Genomic DNA, 23,541 nt, shown 5'->3' with positions numbered 1-23,541 from the left:
CGTTTGTGTCACGTGTTCTGACCCTGAAGCGAACAACAACGTTACCAGTGACAGCAATCTAATGACACGGAACAACCTCCCAAGATCAAGGTGTCCATCAAGCCAGTCACTCTTAGACCGCTCTTTCCTTGTAGAAGGCACCAGCTGTGCAGTGCAGTGTCTGCAGCTCGACCTTATCACCATGTCAGTCCGTTCCACCCCCGGTCCGTCGCCCTACCCGACCTTACCCACCTACAGCACCCCCGACGCATCTTCCTCCAAACGATCCATCCGAACACCTTCTTACGTTCCTAGACCATCTATTCCAAACTCTTTCCGTCAACCATCCATCGCTCCTTCAGTAGCTGGCACGTCCACACCCACGGTCCTAGGAGCAGGAAGGAGGAAACGCATCAATGCCGATGGACAGGGGAGTGGGACTTTAACTCCTACCTCGAAGGATGATTGGGCGAACATGGAGCCTGACGAGGTATTTAGGAGGTTACCAGTCAACGAGGTGAAAAGGGTGGAAAGTAAAATGAGGAGTGATGCGTTGAACAAGCAATCCGAACTGAGGCTGATGGTAGGGTGAGTGAGACCAACCATTGCATATCAGCATAGACGGATGAGCTGACATGATGATTGTCATCTTGCTCCTCAGTACGCGATATCGTGATCTCCTCACTTCAGCTACGCAAATCGAATCTCTCCATGCATCTTCACTCAGACTCTCAGATTCGTTAAGGGAAATAGCCAGATCATGTAGTAATCCAGATATAAATATCACTTTGGACGGTGATAATTCGGAAGATGGGAATGCCAATTCAACCGAGGAAGATGATTTAATTAATATGTTGCCTACTGCTGCTCATATGAAACTCCTCTTGGATGCCCCAGAAGGTGAGCCGATTCCGTTCTTTATAATGGTAGACAGACCCAGCTGACTTTAGTTCACTTTAGCTTTATATTCGTATTTGGCTCATCATAGTTATCTGAATGCTGCATTTTTATGGTTGATCACTAGAGTAGTCAAAGAGAGCTTGAATTCCATGCCAGAGGAACAGAACGGGGTGAGTTGTGGTCTCTTCTCGTACTCGTGGGTGAGCGTGACAGCTAACTATTCGTCGTTGTAACTATCATAGGCATACCTCCCGCTTCTACAAAAGCAATGGGAAACCCTCCTTCCCTTCCGAACACAAATCGTCCAGAGGGCCACAGCGTCTTTACGAACCAAGGATAAACTCGATTCAAGATCCTTATCAGAGACTTTACTAGCTATCATCTTGTTGGACAACCTTCCTGTCTCAGATGCCCTAGACCTACTGTTATCTCAACGCACCAAAGCCCTCAGAGATACCTTACAACATGTCGAAGTGAACGCGGACCCTTCAAAATCACCAGAAAAAGATAGAGGGAATCGTAAAAGGTCGAATTCAAGGATACAAGCTGCAGCCATCACCCGATCAATCGTACAGGAACGTTCGACGATATCAAGTGTCATAACTGATTCAGTAACCTTGATGCTGGAGACTGTATCGTCCGTCAAGACAGTGTTCGAAAAGAACATATCACAAGGGCAGAAAGAAAGCTTGATAGAAGAGATGATGAGACTGATCCAAGTGGGAGATAACACTACGAGTGCAGGTTCGAATGCGACACCTGGTCCACCTCCTATCAGTTCCAGACAAAATTCGCATCAGCGAAGAGCCTCAAGATTAGCTAGTATCTCATTACCCTTAAAATACACACCTTCGCTCAACACTTCTCCTTCGGCAAATGGGATAACAAGTAGTCCACCGATAACTTCCTCAGAGGTTATACAGAACCTACCATCCAGTCAAATACTGCTAAGATACTTGCCCAACAACATCATAGGTTTCACACCGTTTATCGCACCGTCTTCATCACCCACCATTTCTGATAAGCTCCAAGCCTGGGAGCAAGGATCGATCAACTTGTTGAAGGGATCTATACCTGATTGGCTGAAAGATCTAAAGAACGTCAAGGATATCTGGGCAGTAAGGAATTCCCTGAATAACCTATTGCAGCAAGGAGAATTCGAGGAAGCCATTAGGTCAGCACTTGAGGATGAATGGGGTAAGAGAGTGAAAGACGTTTGGAGTGAGAAACTGGGTTTGTTAGTGGGCAATGCAGAGAAAGAAATACGAGAAGCTGGAGAGAAAGTGAGGAATGGCTCTGAGAAATTAGGTAAGCTCGATCCTGAATACATATCGCTTATGGGAATTCAAGTTTATATAATCTTTCTTTTTTTACAGAAATATCACCCGAATCAATCCTTTTCTCAGATGTCTCGTTCCCCACAGGCCCTACTGCCAGTGCATCATTCTCAGCCACATCGCATAATACGGCATTCACCAATTTCCGCTCCACCCTCCGTAAGAGATCTTCATACAGGACACCCCTCCTAGACAGCGTCTTGAACACCTTGGAAGAGACGGCTAAAAACATCAAAGAGGATATGTCCGACCTGCCTGAGCTGTTATATGATAACTACTCAGAACAGATAAATGCCACTTTGAACGGTTTGATCAAAGTGTTGGATAGGATATTGGAAAGTATGGGATCGACACGAGGAGATGGCAAGGTTGGGGTCGAAGCTGAGATCTTCGTTGGGAGGGTAGCTTTGTACCTTGGTAATGGGAAGGAAAGTGGTTTCTTGGATGACGTAGCTGGATATGGGAAGATTGATCGAGGTGAGCTAGGTTGGATGTATTCATATTCGATTGAGTGGTACAGCTGATCTTGTTGATCTTACACAGATAACGTTGAGAAGAGTTTGTTGGCTGTTCATAAAAAGTCTACGACAAAATGGAAAGAACGATCGATCCAAGAAGCGCTCGTCTCACTTGCTCCGCTCTTCGAGCCATATAGAGGATCTCAAGAGATCAAGTCTTCTTGGCAAGGTGAGTTCATACCTGATTGCAACTGTTTAAGGGTAAGATTAACGGATGATCGGTATTCAGGAGATTTACCTTCATCGCCTTCTCATCCCATTATGGTATCCCTTCAATCATTGGTCAGGTCCACTACTTCACTCGGTATACCACCTTCGCTCAACTCGAGTTTGACGGTAGTGGAAAAATTGGTAAAAGATTTTGTAAAGAGCGCTAAAGAGTTGGAAGGATGGAAGACCCAAGAGATATCTACGGAAGGTAGGATACAGTTATTGGTGGATATTGGATTCTTGATCAATCTAAGTGGAGAGAAAGTCGGTGAAGATGGATTGATCAAACGGGTATCGAAAGAGGTTAGTTTCATTTCTACTGTTGGACATCCCAGACGAGGTAGACTGAGATATGTTATGATCATAGACATCCCCATCATTCACCCTCGGTGCACTTCAAGAAATTATAGATCAATCTTTAAGGAAATCACAACTCCTCTTATATCCTCTCCTCTCCCATCTTACTCCCCCACCACGACAAACAAGTAACAAAGGACATTCACATGATACACGAAGGAACGCCGCTCTGTTGCGATTCGGTGCACCTTCCATCACCACCAGCACTGGAACTGGAACCGAGTTCAGGAGTCCGGTGGTGGCTGCTAAACCCGGGAAAAGGATGGGATTATTAAGTATTGCTGCGTAGTGGGGTTGATGATGCATGCATGCATTCAGATGTATATTATATAATTATGGTATATGAGATGCGGGGTATCAGATTCAATATGCGAAATAAGATATCTACGTATTCATTGAAAACCGTGAAGAGGTGATAGCTACTCTACAATGTACTACCAATTGTGGAATCGAACCATATCGGAATTTCAAACAAATATGTAAAACCATGCCTCCTTCCTCCTTCTAATTTTGAGGGATGACTGATGAGCGTTGAGATCCGGTTGTCATTTGTCTGTCTGCTCTATACTTCTGTATGTATGTATATATATATATATATCTAGCCTCCTTCAGTCTAAATGACATTTTTGATTCCTACTGCACTGATCACAGCCGATTTCTTCTTGTTGAGTATGTCTTCTGGAGTGTGCGATGACTTGAGAGCATTCAATTCTGATAATTTATATATCTAATCAATCATCAGAAGATAACGTCAGTCGGTCCTACTCTTCATCATATGATGTATAGTCCGCAAGAGTGGGCTATGACAAATGTCCCTTCCGTTCAGAAACCCACCTTATCGACCCTCGTCCAATCTGTGTTTCTTTCAATTCCGTCCAATCCTATCAACTCCCCGTCAACAACTCTCTTTATCCCCTCATGTACACTCTCCTGGCTTTGACTAGAATTCGTAAATTTCACTACGACGAGGTTCGAGGTGGTATCGGATATCCCATGACGACGTATCGAATCGGTTATATTGTTATTTGGAGATAGGGTTAACAGTATTTCAGAATGTAAATTGTGAGTACGTGTCTTTGGCTTGGTAGCGGTTGATGAGATCGATAGAGGTTCTATGGACGGTATCTCGCTGTTGGAGTTTGAGGTCGAAGGGAAAGAGTATAAGAGGGTTGTAAGTATAGAAGTTAAAAGATGATCTTTTGATACCAACTGTGGAATCAAATTCAACAATATCAGCAGTACTCCTATAATCATACATTGTAGTTGAGATGGGTTCGTTCATCCAGTAGAACAAGTCCTATCTTATACTCACCACGTCACCTTCCAAGAAGCCGAAATCTACTTCACTCCTCAACTTCTCACCTTCCTCACCTTTCGTCGTTGCTGCTACTACCAGTCGTTTTTTGATCTCGGGTGAATTTCTGACGTTTTGGAAGTAACATAGGTGGATTGTCGAATATTCCGAAGGGAAGGAAGGCAAGGTGTAGGTCTCCATATCGTTTGTATAGACTGATTGGGTCTGGTCGGGATTTATATGGTACTTCAGTGTATCGATAATCCTTGTACAACTTCGAGTCTTTCCACTCCAAATCGAACCATTCCAGGATTCCGTCTCGAAGCCAGTGAAGAAGTGTGCCTGAGATACGACGGAATCAAAATCATGAAGGTAAAGAAAGCTAAGATTGCTATTTGAATGGGTTTCAAAGGAAGGTATCTCTTATTAACAGGTCTTCACTCGTCCCTTTTGTTGTTCACTTCACAAATTTCACAAGCACACACAGCGTGACACTCGATCTGTGCATACACATGATCCTACGAGTACGTTCGAGACTCTGCTGTGCGACGTATGGTGTAGGAAATGCGGGGCAAATCGTTTTTTAATGATCCTTGATTTGCGTTTCACAAACTATGCCAAAGTGCGTGTTTCTCAGTTTCACGAGAACAGGATGGTTATGGTTACCATGATCATCCTGATCATCACTCTCCCATGCAAAAAAAAACGACGAAAAGGCGTTCCTTAGACTGATTAGGGCTCACACGAGGGTGATGCAAGTGCAACCTCCGCAATGAAGTCAACAAGCCGCACATATATATACTATACACCCAATCCTTTCATCCTCTCTCTTTCTCATACTTACTCTTATTACATACTAACCCATCAGAAACTGCTGGTCTTCTTTCTCGACTTCTAACACTCTTTATTCTGTCTGCTGGTCATTACTCGACCTACTTGCAAACATTCCTAAATTATATTGGTCTTGATTCTGACAAAACATCAAATACCGGTCAAGTACCGAAACCAACACCAACAGCATGCCGTCCCTCAAACATGCTTTCGCTTGGACGGCGTACAAGTTCGCTTCGACCGTATTAGAGTGAGTGCGATACGACTCATTACCTAGGACTCTGTGGAACTGATGTATCATGGTCGATCAGTGATATTTGGCCTATGGTTCTTTTCTTTTCTGGTATAGCAACAAGTGGGTAATAAGTAAAATCCACAGAAAATGGGGAATCAAGCTAATCATCATACTGTGGTACAGTGGTATGCTGCGTCAGTAGATTCACCAGTACTAGTCTCGGAATAAATTCAGTCATGCTCACTGTCCTCGGTACTATCGTGTGAGTTGACATATGTCTTACCGTCGATATACACAACTGACGTGCTGGTTTAGCTCTTTGATCGTCTCGTTCAAGACTAACAGTTCATACGGAAGATGGTGGGATGGTGGGCTTACTAACAGTCATCCTATTGAGACTCTGATCAAACTGACACAACGTATTTGTTGAACAGGACGTAACGTTTGGTCCAACTTGACCTCTAATTCTAGACAATTGGCAATGATAATCTGGATGCAAGTCCCCAACGCTCCTCCACCACCCAAAGAGGACGGTAAGAAGAAAGACGAGAAAGAAAAAGAGAAAGAAAAGGAGCAAGTGAAGAAAGAAACATCAAAAGAAACGTTAGATGGATATAGCACAGCACCATCTTCAACCCATTCTTCATCCTCTTCGTCCGATACAGCTGAGAACCAAGAAGAGATTGAGAAGAAAAAGAAAGAAGAGGAGAAAGCTAGATTGAATATGCAGGGACTGATTGAGAAAAAAACGTATATCGGTCTGGTGAGTACACCTTCTCACTTGTGAATCCGTGTCACTCATCATGATATACATATGTCAATCAGCTGATGCATTGGTTGTACTTCCCGTCGTTCTCAATCACTTAGGTCCAAGCATTCGCTGTATCGATGAAACATGCTCTGCGAGGCGAAACAGGTCCCTTTTATTCCGATCTGTACCACCTCATCGCTTTTTTACCCAAATACAACCCATCAGCATACCCACCTATCGACCGATCTCATATCCTTGCATTATGGCAGAACGGCCTACCTCGTGAAAAAGCTGGCAAATTCACCAATTCCATTGCCGTCCCCTTAACCACCTCTGTGGCATTTAGGACTGATGCGCTAAACCAACGTGATAATATCCCAGATCCATTCCTTGATACCGAAAAGGGATCACCTGATGGTTCGCATACTGGCTCGACTACCGATCCTAAAGCTTTCAAGAATCTGGCAATTCAAAGTGCCAAGTCATTCGTAACGGTCGATAATCCGGATGTATTCGCTTTGAACAGACAGAGATCTTCATTACAAACTGTTAGATCGGGTAGACCAGGCTCAGGTGGTCTGGGTCCTGAGGGAGAGAATATCACTTTGACAACTGTTGAATTGATGCCTCCTAGACATCCACCTACACCCAAAATATGGGATTTCTTCCCTCCCCTTAGGATATTCAAGATTGTTTACGATTGGTTCAGATGGCATAAGATTGGAGAAGATAATGAGAGGGCAAAAGGGGGAAAGAGGAAGAGGAAAATGGGTAGTACGATGGAAATACCACAGGAGATTTTGTGAGTGTCATCATCTGGTCTCACAAGAGTATACCAAAAGACCCATGACTAACAGTGTGAGAGCATAACTGATGATTGTGATCTGGTCTTCGAATTCATATTTGTAGAATGTACCTTCAGGTATACATCACCGACCTGATAACCCGAGGATTATTGCATTCCTCCCTTATTTCACCGACGCTAACAACCCTAATGGAATTACAAAAAGCCATATCGGACCTTGAAAAACTAGCCACAGAGAAAATACCCAGTGCATACACTTTTCATCTCAGATTGACGGTATACATATACTTGTTCTTTCTCCCATTTCAGGTATACAATTATATCGGATGGGTAACTATCCCAGCGGTAGCTCTGACAGCTACCATTTATTTGGGTTTCTTGGAGATAGGGATGCAGATCGAGATGCCCTTTGCGTATGATCAGAGTGATTTGGATCTGGATAAGTATGTGTTGAGGATCGCTCATCAGATTGCTCAAGTGACTGCGGTAAGTTCAACCTATGTACTATCCATGTTAATATTTCCGCTGACTTACCTCATTCCGTTCGGGTGTCGCGTCATGTACAGTTCCCCACGCACATCCCAGCTTCACATGTAGTTCTCTCGCACTTGAATCAACCTTTCCTCCCATCGCTGGACATGAGCGCACCGGATATCCTAGGTATACCCGAACGTCAACCTCGTCCTACGGAAAAAGGAGGTGCTCATTCTTGGTGTTCGTATGATGGTAAACATGCTCATGACCATGAACATAGCAAGGAAGGATTGAGAAAGAGGAAAGTGACATCACCAGGAGAAGCACATAAAGATGGTATGGAACATCATGAACTTCTACTCAACCATCACAACGAAGAAGGAGAGGAGGAGGAGGAGGATGAGGAAGAGGTCAAGGCTAAGCCTTTAGCTAGGAATATGAGAGATATAGAAATGGTGTTGAATGCCAATTGGAGGGAAATCACAGCTGAGACGGAAGATTTCATAGGTAAACCTAGGGATCAGTTGGAAAATAGGACTGGGTTGGAAGTGGCCGTTTTGACTCTGTAGATTGAAACTGTCATCATCATGGATGGACTATAACATATATGAGATGAGTAATCTCCATGGTGGATTGCCTGAGTACTTTCCTGGTGCTTACTTGATCATTAATTTTCATACATGAAATTGGATATATACGTTTTCGTATTCATTATTTTTGAACAAGATGGAAAACATGTTATCTCTTGAAACACTGTGCAGGCCTGTCAAACGAGTTGCAACTTCTATCTTATCGTATAAATACTGAACATGTACAGTATACCACACTTTATATATATGCATTTTTGATATTCGCTATTTTCATATTGACTTTTTATTTCATTCCGTTCTTTTCCGGCATTCCGGTTTTCTATCGTATCATTCGTTCTATATCTATATGTTCTGAGTATACCTTAAAAATATGGATATACGGATGATCATTCATCTGTACATTCATAATTTCCATGTCCTCTGTCTCTCCTTATATTGACATCCACCAACTCAATCAATCAAACACTTTTTTCGGCAATTGAATAATCGCTTAATGGAGAGTTTGATCAGCCCACATCTCTTGATGAGAGATGACAGGTTCGGCTTTCTTGGCAGTGTGATACAAGACATTTCCATGTGATGTAACACCCTCGACCTAAAGTGGTGTAATCAGTAATCAAGCAGAACCTCACATTGCCTTATAACACTGGATGTTTATACTCACTCTGTGGAAAGCGTTAAGGTTCTTGTGCGCGGTAATTTGGAATACCGAGGCTGAACCTTGTCTATAAACACGTGAATACGGTTGATCAGCCAATAATGTCTCAGATGATGATCATCCGAAAGAAATGTATTTACCTAGACGAGCTATAAGCATCGAAAAATCACATATTGTCAGCTATCTTCTTCTTTGGCTACGATCGAAAATCGAAACAGCTTACATTACAGAATAAGCCAAGAAGTAAACCCAAATTCTGTACCATCTTTCGCCATATTTAGCAATAACTTTATCCTTGTTGCTAACCCAGTTCAAATACCATCTGTGAATAGTAGCAGAGTAATGAACACCCAATACGTCGACAGTCTTGATCTCGAAATTGGCAGATTCAAGTTGTTTGATGACCCATCCTAAAGGTAATGAAGCGTCGGCTCCGGGGAAAACGTATTTGTTCATACTGCGTTGTGCAGATCAAAGATTAGCCATCATCGGTCAAACATTGGACAATGCATGACACCAAAGAGAGTTTGTTGTACTCACAACAGACCCCAGTTGAGATCCTCAAATTGCCAACAAGTTCTAATACCAGCCACTTGGAAGACCAACAATCCATCATCATCCAATAAATCGTAAACCTCCTTGAGGAAAGTACCATATCTTCTTATACCGACGTGTTCGGCCATTTCCAAACATGAGATCTTATTGAAATAACCTTTTGAGTGGGGGATATCCCTGTAATCCATACATAAGATTCGACCTTGTGATTCGGGTACACCGTTCTCTCGGAGTCGTTGATTACCGAATTGAGTTTGGTTTTTGGCCAGGGTGACTGAATCATGATAACAACCATAAGCAAAAATCGTCTACTTTAAACTTTCATATCTAGGTTTTAGTGCAACTTACCACCTGTAACATCACATCCGTAATTCTTACCAGCGAACGTAGCCAAAGTACCCCAACCACAACCGATATCCAACATCTTATCGGTAGGTTTCAAGTCCAATTTCTCACAGACCATCTTCAACTTGTTATCTTGTAATTCCTCTAGGGTTTCCATCTTGTTGATATCGGAGATGACACCTGAAGTGTAGATCATTCGAGGTCCAAGGAACCAAGAGTAGAAGTCGTCTCCTCGGTCATAATGATCTCGAACTTGTTCTTCATCTTGGGATTGGGAGTGAATGATCACATCTGGGATAAGGTTGAACAAAACGTATTTGAATAACTATGATCGTCCGAACGGTGATGATCATCAGCTAAATTCCATCATGAAGATGGTGCGGACAGTTGGAATCACTGAACTCACCTCGGGAGTGAACTCGAAAGAAGCCCAATCATGTCTCCATTCCATTACTTCCAAAACATCACCGTTGAAATCGGCCTTACCGGCAAAGTAAGCATCGTGGAAAACTTGCATTGGGATCTTGTTGTTGGTCGAATTGTATTTCTTCAACTTATCATCTTTCAAGGTGATATAGGTGTTGAGGGGTTTACCGGGGTATACAGCTTTCTCGTCGAGTCTAGCACCGTACTTAGATTTGAATGTCCAATAACCAATAGCGATGGGTACACCTAGCAAGAAGAAAAGGAAGAAATAGAAATACCACCCAGTTCTGAATGGGAGTAATTTCTGAACGAGCCATGGACCGAAAAAGAGACAGAAGGCAAGTTGGTAATTTGAAAATGCCGCTGAACCTTCTGCTGGGAATGGAGGGTTGGCTATAGCTGGATAGTTGGTACTATACTACCATGTCAGCGAAACCAATCAGATCTTGACCTGGTGTAGGAGCGGAAGCTCACGTTCTGAAACCTTGAACCGGACCTGCACTGCCATTGGCAGTGATTTTCTCTTCTGCCATTTTGGTTCTTTCTATTGTAGTACGCTTCTTGTTAAGAGAGATGAGGAAGGAAGAGGATATAGGAAAGGCAGACCTACACTACTCTTTTGTGAACCTATGCGACACGTCTCGACGCCATACCTGAATTTCCCAACTAAACTGCGAGCGAACTCACGTGGCATCGTGTCGGTGCACAACTCATCTGCACACGTCATCACTTTTGGGATACGATGGGTTCGGGTAAACAATGGTTGGTACAATGTACCAGACAATAAGTCAATGTTCACTGGTGAAATCTCATCTTTCCTTCAACTACCTCATCGCAGACCTTGTATGAGCCCACAGTATACATCTTGAATCTCCAGGATGGATCCTGATAGGGGCTCAGCTCCACCTTCCTCTGCACCTGCAAGTGGTCCCTCCCGACTCCCTTATAACCCTTCAGGCAGGACATCTTGGAACACCACCGTTTTTGACGAAGGTTATCTTGGAACTCCCACTGCGAACATAGGATCAAGGAAGCATTCCAACTCGACACGCGGAGGGAGGTCAGTATCTTTCCAACCAACAGATGTGCCCTCTTCGACTGGGACCTCAACGAGACATCGACGGAAAACTTCTGCTGAATCTCATTTATCATTACGACTGACACCCCCTATCCGAACGCCCACTAAAACCAATGGAAAAGGTAAAGGAAAAGCGGTATTGCGAAAATCATTGACTGGCGAAAATGCTTCGGGGATGAACATCAACGATAGAGCAAATATATTGGCGGACGTAGCTGGAGATTGTCTTGTTACCCTTGTCAAATCGGCATTAAGAGCAGAAGGTTCAGAAAGAAGGAAAAGTTCAGTCAACGATCAGGTGAGGAAAGCTTGGGATGGGCTATATGGTAAGAACTCGCTAGGTAATTCATAGAAACGGTCGTTGATGGATTACCTTAGGAATCCGGCAATCATACCTCTTTCCACCATGGTCACCTCCTTTCCCGTCTTATACTGATATCCTACAATCGCTCCATTCTCAGATCCGAGCTACCCTCAATGCCCAAGTTCTAGCTACAGCGACCGATTTGTCGAATCTCGCAACGTTTGTTTGGACCTTGTCTAGACCCGATGAAGCTTGCCAATCTTTTCCATCATTAGATCTTGATATAGATGATGAGGATGAAGATGCACCTCGAAGAAGTACAAGTAACAAGGGGAAAGGGAGAGAAGAATCAGAGCTTGTCAAAAGGGTCAAAATGAGGAATGCGTTGCTCCTGATAGCTTGGAAGAAATTCTGGTTGATCGTTGTTCCTGCACAGAAAAGGACGAGTGAGGTAGCATTGAGACTGTGGCTGGATTTCGCTACTCAGGTGAGTACACAGCTTGTCACTGCGAGGTACTTCGCTTGAAGCTGACATTGCGACTATAGATCGCTTTACTATATCAACAGCCTTCCGTGAAAGATCCTGATTTATCGCATACATCGCTTCCCAACGCTCCGAATACTCTGTTAGCGGAGCTCTTCTCACCTTCTGCCGTCGGGAGATTCGGTCAATGGAGTATTTCAGAAGATTTCGATAGTCAGGAGTACAGTGAGGAAAAAGCAGATATAGAAGAGAGATGGAGAATTATCGCTCAGAGGAGGATTGACGAGGTGAGCTCAATCACAATGACTAGCATAGGAGATCGACTAACTCATACCTCAATCGTCTCAAACAGCTTGCAGAAACGGATCACGCCTATCTACGTCGAAAATACCCTTACAGCGAATTCAGGACAGAGATGATAGCCTATGTCCAACATGAGATTCTGGCCAGTCCAATAAATACATTGGTAAGCTTTTTTAATCAATCGCTACGTATGGCAGCGGCAAAACATAGCTTACTATTCATCCCGTATTTCAGCTCACTCCAGGACGAAGACAGCTTCTTATCGGTCATTCTCACAATCCCGAACCTCCCCTTCTTCAATACGAAGAAGGTAGTTCTTCCGAGGCTCAAAGGGATGATCCGGAAATTGCAAACTGGTTTGAGGATAGTGACATGGAAGAAGGTGAAGAAGGATCGGAAGACAGCGATGGAGTCGCAATGGGAAATGATATACCGATAGATATGGACATATTCGGATTAGCTGCCGCAGAACTGGAAGCTGAAGAAAACGCTCAACAGGAGAGAGAAGATCACGATCAAAATTCTCAGACCAATACTTCACCAGAGAAGAATGCTAAAGATATGGTCGAGGTGGATTCGCAGATCCCTGTTTTAGAAGAAGGCGTCCCTTTGCGATCAAGTTCTCATGAGACGACAGATGACGAAGTTTCGGATGACGATGGCGATTGGGCGGTGAAAGATGTCGAAACCGCAGCAACGGACAATGCTCAGATAGGATTAGGTGGACAGAGGCAGAGTGGACCACGATTTGATTGGACGAAAAGACAGGACGACGCTGTTCAGGTAATGTGGGAAAGTCAATCCATCGATGGTCAAGGATCTCCATCTTCTGGCAGGCTCAGTCAAGAATTCGGAAGTGCTAGACCACCTGACAATGATGTTGTATCTCCTTCAACGCACGACACTCCAGCTTCTCATGCCATTTCTTCTTCTATCGCGATGCGTTCGGCTACCTCTCCACCTCCCCTTCGAGCGGGAAGAATGTCTGTTGCTTCACCTTCACGCCCTTCGCGTCAGACGCCTAAATGCATCAATATCGAACAGTCTATTAGCCTCACCTCGCCTTTATATGTCGAGGAAACAGAGGAAGATGAGCCTGTTGAAAGCGAAGAGAATGTGATATTGGACAATGAAGATAACGAAGATATTCTACCCTCAGCCTCTCAGCTCAACTTTGTTGGTCTCCCAAACGGCGAAGCGAGTCCACCTTCCGTTGACGGTCATGACGAGGATGATGAGTTTGCCGATTTACTACCTACTGAATCGCAATTCGCTGTGGGCCAGGCTACCACCGGTACCAGCAATCCTCACCACAACCGCAACATCGAGATTGTCAATCACGTAGACACTGATTGGGATATTTCAGAGCCTGATCAGGCAGGAAACGAAGAAACTGAACTCGTCCAATCAAGATTCCATGGTTCATATATCTCTCCCCGACCACGAAAGACTCAGGATGCACATTCGTTTGCCCCAATGGATCCGGACGAGGATCTCGAAGATCGACAACTTCTCTTCCAGCCATCCTCAGCCCTCAGATCGATGTCCCAATCTCGAGAACCTACCATCAAGACAGAACCTGAGGAGGCTATTCTTGGTCTGCATGGTTTCGTAAGTCGATCACATCCAAATGGACTACGTCGACAACGAGGTGTGAGTGCACCGTATATAAGGGATGAGGACGATCCGTTTCTTCATGACGAAGATGGATCACCCCTTGAACCCGACGAATTGTGCATATCACCTGTCGATGTAGGCGAGAAATATTCCACCCAGAGATCCAAATTGTTTGGTAAGACTTCAACATCCTCGTCGATCTATTGTCGATTGACGGGTAAGCGAAAATGGACCTTGGAAGAGGAATTACTGTTATATCGAACAGTACAGAAAGTACCTATACAGGAAGAATACCCTCTGAGGATGGTATGGAACCTCTATGGAGAATTTGGTAGATTCGGAAAACAACTGCGATGGTATAATACGCAACATATGAAAGATAAATTACGAACTACGGTAAAAAGAAGGCAGAATGAAGGTAGAAGAGTGGAAGGTCGAGTTAGAGCGTGGGCTGCGAGAGGGACTAGGGAAAGAGAGGAGTACGAGGAGGAATTAGAGCAGTACAAGAGGTATGAACAGGATGAAGAAGGGGAAGATGATGAAAATGACAATGAAGAGATCGCAATAGAGGATGCGGCCGAGGGAATGCAAGGTTTAAGAGCGAATGCGAATGATCAGGATGAACATGAAGAAATTGTTGTAAATGATGGGGAGGAAGATGACCAACCTGAGGGTAGAGCTGCGAATGGACGTAGAGCGAAAGAACCTGCTCGATATGTGGAAATCGATGTGGATGATGATGACTTTCCAGCAGCAGTCGATGTAAGTGATTTACAATCACATAAGGATATCTATATGTAACTGATGCCTTGAGTAGTTTGACGTTGATGGGAATGTTAATGATGTCCATGTTCGTACGAATGAGGATGACTTTCCGAGACCTGCCAATGTGAGACAATCCCTATGGGGTACTAATCTGAAGAAGGCTGATGAGAAGCACAGCCTTTACCTGACGGACAAGTGGATGAACCTCAAACAGAAGATGAGATTGACGATTTTCCTGCACCTGAAAGCGTAAGTCAATCCAGATCTCAGTCCATTGGTAAAAGATGCTGATTGTCAAATGGAATAGCTGGACATCGATCATGATCATGCATTTGATGGGCATCATAAGATCCTAGATACCCCGAAAGACAATGGTGATGATGACGATTTTCCGCAACCTGAGTCACCTCAAGTTGTTGATCAAGATGGCGATTTTCCGGAAGGTCCAAGCGTAAGTCAGCTCTTGTCTAGCTCCGGTGAGTGGAGAAGCTGATCAATCGCCAACATAGCTCAAAGATGATGATGGCAGGAGTAGACCTCAGGGGAATCTAAATGCTCCGGACACGAACGAAGAGGATGGTGATTTCCCTCAACCTGTGATAGTGCGTAGACCTATCTGAGTAAGCTCAAGGATTGTCCAGCTGACGATTGAGTGTAGCTTCCGGGAACCTCTCAGGATAAGTCAGACAACCAGATAGACGATGATTTTCCTCCAGCTACCGAACTTCCCCTAACTTCAACAACTGTCGAGATTATACAGCTTGCCGGTGCGTCTGATCAACAGGTATCCGATGACCAGCAGAATACAAATCGTTATCCATCCCGAAGCAGAAAACGGGCATCTACCGCCATCGACGATGGAGTCGAAGCGGATAACACCGACAAGGATAAAGAGCAATACGGAGGACGAAACAAGAAACGACCCAAAGCTGTCATACCTGCTGTTGAGATTTCCCTTGTTCAGTCAGATGCCTCGGTCAAAGTCCTCCCTGAATCATCAGATCATAGGAGACGTTCAAAGGAGACCACTCAATCTCGACCCTCTCGACCGTCAATCGAATACGGTAAGAATCGAGCTGCTAGGAAAGTACCTGAGATGGAATTAGTACCAACCGCAAGGAAAACCACCTGGAATCCCGCTCAGACAGCTCGAAAGTCCACGAATAATGCCACGACTTTGAAGGGTACGAGGCAGAGCAAACGAGTTGCTCAAACGGCTAGAAAGTCGACGAATGGAAGTAACAGAGTCATTGACGAGGATAACCAAGAGACGGATGATGTTGATGAAGACGTTTATGCAGATGGTGTGGTGGTGGACGGTCACCAGGAAAATGCTAATGGCGATGACGATTTTCCCGAACCCGAGGATAATCAGATGCTCCAGATTGGAGAACTGGGAGTTAACAATAACGATAGGCTTAGGGACGGTGATAGAGGAACTAAGCTGGACAAACATAAAGAGAGCGAAGAATTGGAAGAAAGGAGAAGGCGTGTAGAGCGGATCGTATTAGGGAAAAGCAAACGTGTTTGACTTGAACTGTATAGCAGAGAAAGAGAGATGAGACACCATGAGTACGGTGATGACTATTTGATAGCTTAATGAGCAGAAAACCCATGGTGAAAAAGTGGCTTGTTGATTACGATGATATTTGTAGGTTTACTTTTGATATTTACGAAAGTACAGTGAATTAAACGAGATTTGAAGAAAGTATTTCAAAGTAAAGTATAAAAGTATAATGGATCGATGGTCTCATGACATGATGAATAATGTAATTTGTTTAACGGTCTGATTGTACTGTATAATATCGTTTGCATGTGTGTCATGTTCCGTATTTGACGGTGGTATAAGAAGTGCAAGGTATGTAGAAACCGATACAAAGCATACAGATAAGATATTCAGGACAACATCGGCACTAAACTCCACCAGGTCATCTCACCACCACTGCCTATTCACAATCATAGTCCTATCCCCTCACTTTTGCCAGCTTGCTACTGAACGAATCTTTACAATGCAGATGAGTTACCTCGCCCCTGTATTATATACCAAGTCAGCTAAATGAATCAACATTTCGTGCCGAGTATATGTCATCATTAGCTCACCTGGGTGCATGGACTGCAATAGCCGATTGACCAAGTCGTTTATGACATTGAGGGCATCTGATGAAAGAAATTTCAAATGTCAGAATACCATTACAATGTCTTTGACCAGGTAGATGTTCCTTTTCTCGGTGGGAGGATGTTTCTCACTCACATTCTCTGATCCGTTACTCTGACTCTCTTGGTTTCCAAACCCAATAACATCCTATCCAGTTCCTCTTTCCTACCTTTCATCAAACTTTTGAGAACTTTCGATTCATTCTTCTTCGTATGACTATCCCTCAAAGTCCGCATGAAGAATTGATGGACATCTTGTATAGGGACCAGGGGAGGCAAGAGATCTAGAACCGGTGATGGAGGGAGCGAAGTAGAATGTTTGGATACTAATGATAGGGCTGGTTCCAATAATGGTTCTGGTTTTTCCTTCTCATTAACTTTGCTCAAGGTCGAGATGGACGTGGGTCGTAGGTAGATTCTGAGAAGGGTGAGGAAAATGTCAGAATTCGAAGAAAACACTCGAACACAGTATCTACCGAAAAGCAACGTCAGCTGGCAGACGTTCGTCCCAGGTCACATAGCTTACGTTTCAGCTGCTGTGTAGTCTTTCAACCTGTACACGTAGATCTTCAAGGCTTCTTCGTGTTTGCCCATCCTGCCCAATAATATCGCTCGAGCTTCCGGCATTTCTACGCAGAAAAGGTGTCGTGATGTCAGCTCGTGTTGCGTTACTGAATTGTCCTGGCTGACTTACCTTCCGCCGCTAGTTTACTGATCAATCTATAAGGTCTATACTGTTTTGACTTTTCCAGGAACCCGAGTAATATACTGTACGCTTCCTTACGTTTTTCTGCAAATTTGATATCAATTTTCGCTCCTGGCCAGCACACAGGTAAAATTTGACATACCCTCTTCGTCACTCTTACCCTCTTCATTCTTCACTCTAGCATGATACAGTTCAGCCAGCTTATCATGATAATCTGGACCCTCTTCCCCTAAAGTATTGATGATATGTTCAAGATAGCCTATACAAGCCCCTTCTTGGGTCTTCTCAAGGAACCGCATAACCTCCGATCGAGGTAGAGATTCCACTTCAGGTTCATCTGCAGTAAATATCTAACATAGCACAGGTAATCAGCTTGGCTATGATGTGATGTGATATCATGAACAAAGCTGACCTGTAATCCCATTTTGGGATCTTCCTCAAATATCCATTTCGACGATTTCAGTATCAGTTCCAATTCGGTTGGACCGAGCTTTTGAAGGTATCGAATTGTAGGTGGGTATCTATCAAGTTTATCTTCTTCATCTTTTGCCAGTCTGCATTACCATATTATCAGCTACATAATTACCAAACATTTTTCGACGGAGCAACTCACTCATGTAACATTCTTAAAGCTTTGGAATGCATCTTTTTCCCTTGATACAGATCGATCAAATCACCGAATTTCTATCAATTCGACAACTCGCCTCAAGTCAGCTGACGGCCAATCAAACACCTCGGGATCCGGAAGCTGACCATACCTTCTGAGCTTTCAGTAACTCCTCTACTTCCTCAACATCACACCAATTCTCAATCCTACATAGACTTCCCACCAGCACAGGTCTAGCCACGAGATATACCTTAATTAACCCCGTATATATGACCTGAGCCACTCTAAGTAACTGTTCAGGCGAGAGTTCGGTGAATGGAATTGAAGGTAGATTATGCTGTTCATCCGCTGATAGTGATGACAATGGTGGGAAAGAGGATTCTTGAGGTAATGGATTTGTGGAAATCGCTCCAGCCAGTTTCTGTCTTCGATCAGATAAGAAGTACATCAATGCTTCCAGTGCAGCTCGAGGTGGGATAGCTATCGACAACACATATCTCTATCAGCTTAATTCATATCAATCGATGTGACAAATAAGATAACCGACGATCTTCATCCTTCATTATCGGTACTTTCTCTTTCTCTCCCTCTTTATCCACACTTTTCACACTTTTTATACTAGCAGTATCATTCGCCATCTCCCTCAAACCAGTGACACTTCCTTTCTTCGTCAACCCTCCCAGCCCAGCAACAGACTTCAGCAATCCCTTGGCCACGCCTTCTTCCTTCTCTGGACTGGTGTTTGGTTCAAGCTTGGCACCTTCGACTGCACCGAACAACTCCATCCACCGATCTTTAGGTACATGCAGTCTACCTGAGATCGTCTCTGCCGGGAAGAGGGACAGCACCAAAGCAGGATTCACGTTGAAGGTCAGGAAGGTTTCCATGGCAGATTGGTAGTCTCCTTTAGCAATTTGAGTGACAGCTTGTAATGTTTTGAGATGAGGTAATCGACGGGACTAGACGTGATGGAAAAAAATTGGATCATCAGGTCAATGTAGAACATTTGAGTGAACACTAGACTTACAGGCGATAGGCCGTTCTGTCCTACTGCTTCTACCAAACCGATAGCATCTCCTATTCTACCTTCTTTGACCAGTAAGTCAACCTCTTCTCCTATATCACTCGACATCAAAGCCCATATTGAACTTCCCTCCGATTGAAGCAGGTGTCTATCGATCGGCGTAGACACGATGAGCATCTTGGTAGACGATGACATGTTTTCAGCCGGTATCGAGGATGGTATAGCGTCTTTGGTACCAGCCAGATGACTGACCGTCAGACCACCTGTCGCAGGGGCTGGTAGACTGAGTGCTTGGCGGAGAGCTAGTGTTGGAGCTAGATGTACATGCACGGTAGGGACTGGTACTGGAGAGGAAGTTGAAGTGGATGAAGATGGTATAACAGGGATGACCGAGTAGATATACGGATTCGCAAAAGCTATTGGGGTTGAGGTGTACTATGATCAGCTACCGGCGAGTCACCTTGGGTGGCTTTGAAAGGATATCTCACCTAGTGCATCAGGAGGTCCAGGCCACTGTAGTGATTCTGTTCTTGTGTAATTGCCTTCACTCGACAAGAAAGCGCCCAAATCTACAATGAGAGACTTCAATGAGCTAACGTTCCCTTATCCTCAGAAGATTTCCGAAAGCTCACCATCCCTAGCTAACAGAACTTCCCCTCCAACCGTCCTCGTTCCTACAGGAGCAGCAGATTTCCCACCTAATCCCACATATCCTCCTAGACCCGTGAGAGCTCCCATACCCATCGTTATTCCTGTCGTACCGCCCTCCTCGGTGGTCAAGCTTGACGAAGTGGACGGTGGAGGGGGCGCAGTGGTGATATCAGATACGTTCAGGCGATTTGCGGAGGATGAGGGGTTGATGTGAAGTAGTACAGACGTCTGAGGAGTGAACAGGAGATGGATTGTCTCTGGTAGTAATGACGAAGGAGGAGAAGGGAATATTATATGTCGAGGTGAATGAGGTAGATTGAGTTCCTACGAAACACCAGGACAGGACAGGACAATAAGCCAGACCATTTCCCGTGAAGATACGAGGGGGGAAATAGCTTACCCATCCTTCTTTCAATCCTTCTTTACCTGCACCATAAACTACCACTTTCTTCCTACATCCTACTACCAGCAATTCCCTCAACTCATTCTTGCCATCTGAGTCGGCTTTTTTCCCCTTGGAAGTGGTGTACACGGTATTGGCGAAACAGTGAGCTGATCTAGCTTGGTTCAGTGCAATAGATCCCTTTTTAGGTATGTCAGGTAGAGAGTAAAGAGTGACCACGGTATCTAACAGACATGTCAGCTTGAACAAACCCCCGTTAAGGTGGAAGGTAGGAAGAGCTAACCTGATAGGATAATAAGTTGTTTTGATTCTCCTAATATACCTATCTGATCTATCTGTCTTCTACTTAGAGGATGCGTTTTGAGCAGTTCAGCTTTCGGTACTTCATCTTCTGAAGGGGTCTCGTATGAGTATATTTGGAGGGAACCATTGGCTAATCCAATGTATAATCGGTCATCTACACCATATTCAGATCAGCTTACGGCTATGTCACTATGTTGGAATAGAAGGGGTCATTTACCATGTTGATGTATAGCTGTTACTTTGATTTTCAGAGATGGTAACAGTGGATGTATAGAGAAGCCTGAGCCTGCCATGGCGTTGGATGCAGGCTATGTTGATTGAAGCATGAGATATAAGAGGAATAGCGAGTTGAGTTGAGTTGCAATGATAATGACGTTAATCCCACCTACGAGCGCGATCAACCGACAGCTGGTTCCGGCGGGGCAACAACAACTCTCAACGTCAACCGAGATGTAGATGTGATCGATTTTCCTTTCACTTTTGTCTTTCAGCATACTATATCCTCTGGCCAAAGAACACAATCCCAAGCATAAGAGTCTGAATCGACCGTTGACGCCAACCAAATAAAAAACTTATATCCACCCAGCAATAAAATCCTCCAACATTCACCAGGAGACCACCGCAGCTACCAGCTTCGTCCCACAAGTCATGTGAGTATTTTTACACCTTACCATGCTTCACTTCAGACAAGGTGCTGACTATTCTCGCTCTCATCCGATCCAGTCAGACCGCCTTCGCATCCCACCATGATCTCAGATACTACCCTCACAAACCTCTCAAATGGTCTCGGCATAGCGGCCATGGCGATGATAGTATTCTATCACTTTGTCTCGGTCAACGGGAAGAGGATGGAGCAGTAGGATGAGGGGGATATGAGAGCAGTCGAAGTCAGGAATAGGGTGGTAAATACCACAGACCATCTCTGTTTAGGTATGGGTATGAGAGAGATTGCTATCTGATGTGCGGAAGTCAGAAAGGGGAGAGAACATGGGTTATAGATAGAAATGAAGTCGATGATGTCCGTCCTTGAACCACGTTGTATCATATGCATAAAATATACCACACCTACCTACCCCATTTCTTACATGACAGTACTCAGTTCATGTCTTCTCCCCCATAGTAACCATAGAATAAACGAGTGCCATGAATGCGTTGGAGGACGGTGAGCTGCGGTGATAGGAGCAGGAAATATGACGTGTCAAGCCAGTTTACCAATATACGAAGACGGTCAATGCCCAATATATTGCCAGTCCCATCTTTCTTTGTTTTCCTTCCGTTCCCCTACTCGATCAGATATCCTACCCTCACATGTCTGTCATCCCACCTCTCCGTCTTACTCCAAGCATCACCGCCGTTCCAAGAGGCACATCTTTATCTCACACATTACGCAGCACCAGCCCTTACTCATTCACTGAACTTCACCTCCACCGTCACCTGTCCACCAAAAAGGTCACAAAGATGACTACTTCTCCCAAGGATATTCCCACATTATCAGGCCTATACTCGTCCAACGAGATTCCACAGGCGGAGAACGAGTCAAAATATGGATATGATGAAGGGTTGAATAAGCGAGTCAGCATCTGGAGAGGTAAGCTGCCTCTCACTCCATGTCGGAACAAAGCTTATATCGTTTGATCTGGTGTAGGAGATATCACCAAGCTCGAAGTGCGTAACGACTCAATAATGAACGTCTTCGAACGTGCTTACCTGACACATAATAATCTACTCAATTGAATCTTTTAGGCAGATATGATAGTCAACGCAGCCAACTCATCCCTTCTAGGCGGAGGAGGAGTAGACGGTGCGATCCATCGAGCCGCCGGACCAGGATTATTGGAGGAATGTGAGGGTTTGGGAGGTGCTGAGACGGGTGAGACGAAAGTGACTAAGGCGTATAGAGTGAGTGACATAGAACATGCCGCACTACATTCTTCGTAAAAGAGATCAAAAGATCGTAACATTTGAGGTAAATATCGATACTGATACTGAATTGACGTTAATCTTTATAGCTCCCTTCCAAATACGTAGCTCATACCGTCGGACCCATCTATTCATCCCGAGCCGTTGACAAATGCGCTAAACAGTTGAAATCATGCTATCAGACTTCTCTGGATTTGTGCCAAACTCATGGAGGGGGTGTAATTGGGTTTTCAAGTACCTCAACGGGTGTTTGTAAGTCGAACATATTATCATTATTGTCCATTCGTTCGATCCCTCTCTAGGACAGATTGGAAACCAAACCCAAAAGTGATATGTCAGCTGACTTTGGCTTTCCATTTGTACGGTCAGACGGTTACCCAATCAAAGATGCTACTGAAATAGCTATTGAGACCACTCGAAATTTCTTGGAGAAAGACCAATCGGTAAGTCCACATCTGTACTTACCTGTGACGGAGGTTGACCTTCATATCTTGTATCTGACGTATACTGATGGATATACTGCGATTTCAGGTTACAAGAGTGATTTACGTGGTATTTTCCAAAAGGGATGAAGAAGTTTATAAATCCATTATACCTCAATACTTCCCTCCTCCTCCTCCCTCCGCTTCTTCAGATGACAACAAGCACGAGTAGAATGAGGGTTCGCCCATGGTAATTGGAGTCCGAATGGTGAGATGAAGAGTGTATAACAATATCAATTGTATCGATAGCTTTAATCTATGTACATAATCTTGGAACTCATCGACATACAAAGAGTATGCAGAAAGCCCGAGCTACTCTTGCTTTTTCTCATTAGGCAGGCTCATTAGATAGCAAAGTAAAGTTCGTATGCAAGATCGTTGTTTCATCAAATACATCTCGCAATTTTCGTTCTTTTCAGATCTCACATACGATAAATGAAATATAGATCGTGAATATAAGTATGGCAACGTTTAC

The 23,541-nt window shown here is 44.2% G+C and overlaps 7 protein-coding genes across 7 annotated transcripts; 4 read left to right on the top strand and 3 right to left on the bottom strand.

The window, feature by feature from the left end:
• Positions 1-181: 181 nt before the first annotated feature.
• L199_003195 (uncharacterized protein) lies at positions 182-3,590 on the top strand (the record flags this gene model as incomplete). Its single annotated transcript, XM_064888931.1, has 8 exons — positions 182-567; positions 641-879; positions 940-1,049; positions 1,122-2,187; positions 2,256-2,693; positions 2,760-2,903; positions 2,964-3,247; positions 3,312-3,590. The coding sequence occupies 8 exons, from the start codon at positions 182-184 to the stop codon at positions 3,588-3,590; spliced, it is 2,946 nt and encodes a 981-aa protein (XP_064745003.1).
• Positions 3,591-3,914: 324 nt separating this feature from the next.
• L199_003194 (uncharacterized protein) lies at positions 3,915-4,796 on the bottom strand (the record flags this gene model as incomplete). The annotated part of the gene is made up of 3 exons (XM_064888930.1): positions 3,915-4,028; positions 4,136-4,510; positions 4,614-4,796. The coding sequence occupies 3 exons, from the start codon at positions 4,794-4,796 to the stop codon at positions 3,915-3,917; spliced, it is 672 nt and encodes a 223-aa protein (XP_064745002.1).
• Positions 4,797-5,614: 818 nt separating this feature from the next.
• On the top strand, positions 5,615-8,260 carry L199_003193 (uncharacterized protein; the record flags this gene model as incomplete). The annotated part of the gene is made up of 8 exons (XM_064888929.1): positions 5,615-5,676; positions 5,738-5,781; positions 5,845-5,923; positions 5,977-6,029; positions 6,096-6,424; positions 6,529-7,214; positions 7,322-7,703; positions 7,784-8,260. 8 exons carry the CDS (start codon positions 5,615-5,617, stop codon positions 8,258-8,260), a joined length of 2,112 nt encoding a protein of 703 aa, XP_064745001.1.
• A 511-nt stretch (positions 8,261-8,771) lies between these two features.
• On the bottom strand, positions 8,772-10,798 carry L199_003192 (uncharacterized protein; the record flags this gene model as incomplete). The annotated part of the gene is made up of 7 exons (XM_064888928.1): positions 8,772-8,876; positions 8,946-9,006; positions 9,163-9,396; positions 9,480-9,768; positions 9,843-10,164; positions 10,246-10,678; positions 10,740-10,798. The coding sequence occupies 7 exons, from the start codon at positions 10,796-10,798 to the stop codon at positions 8,772-8,774; spliced, it is 1,503 nt and encodes a 500-aa protein (XP_064745000.1).
• Positions 10,799-11,143: 345 nt separating this feature from the next.
• On the top strand, positions 11,144-16,347 carry L199_003191 (uncharacterized protein; the record flags this gene model as incomplete). Its single annotated transcript, XM_064888927.1, has 10 exons — positions 11,144-11,669; positions 11,722-12,134; positions 12,194-12,418; positions 12,484-12,597; positions 12,669-14,813; positions 14,869-14,940; positions 14,994-15,065; positions 15,124-15,267; positions 15,326-15,418; positions 15,475-16,347. 10 exons carry the CDS (start codon positions 11,144-11,146, stop codon positions 16,345-16,347), a joined length of 4,677 nt encoding a protein of 1,558 aa, XP_064744999.1.
• Positions 16,348-16,780: 433 nt separating this feature from the next.
• On the bottom strand, positions 16,781-20,957 carry L199_003190 (uncharacterized protein; the record flags this gene model as incomplete). Its single annotated transcript, XM_064888926.1, has 16 exons — positions 16,781-16,847; positions 16,917-16,973; positions 17,068-17,442; positions 17,497-17,599; positions 17,665-17,760; positions 17,819-18,026; positions 18,089-18,230; positions 18,290-18,360; positions 18,435-18,763; positions 18,831-19,242; positions 19,311-19,723; positions 19,796-19,876; positions 19,940-20,282; positions 20,359-20,585; positions 20,645-20,818; positions 20,882-20,957. 16 exons carry the CDS (start codon positions 20,955-20,957, stop codon positions 16,781-16,783), a joined length of 3,174 nt encoding a protein of 1,057 aa, XP_064744998.1.
• A 1,165-nt stretch (positions 20,958-22,122) lies between these two features.
• Positions 22,123-23,238, top strand: L199_003189 (uncharacterized protein; the record flags this gene model as incomplete). Its single annotated transcript, XM_064888925.1, has 6 exons — positions 22,123-22,252; positions 22,310-22,329; positions 22,408-22,563; positions 22,674-22,836; positions 22,954-23,027; positions 23,116-23,238. The coding sequence occupies 6 exons, from the start codon at positions 22,123-22,125 to the stop codon at positions 23,236-23,238; spliced, it is 666 nt and encodes a 221-aa protein (XP_064744997.1).
• Between the last annotated feature and the right edge of the window lie 303 nt (positions 23,239-23,541).

Source organism: Kwoniella botswanensis, chromosome 1, assembly GCF_036426115.1.
Source record: "Kwoniella botswanensis chromosome 1, complete sequence".
Taxonomy (NCBI): domain Eukaryota; kingdom Fungi; phylum Basidiomycota; class Tremellomycetes; order Tremellales; family Cryptococcaceae; genus Kwoniella; species Kwoniella botswanensis.
The sequence above is the reverse complement of the archived record's forward strand: the minus strand, read 5'-3'. Positions and strand labels throughout refer to the sequence as shown.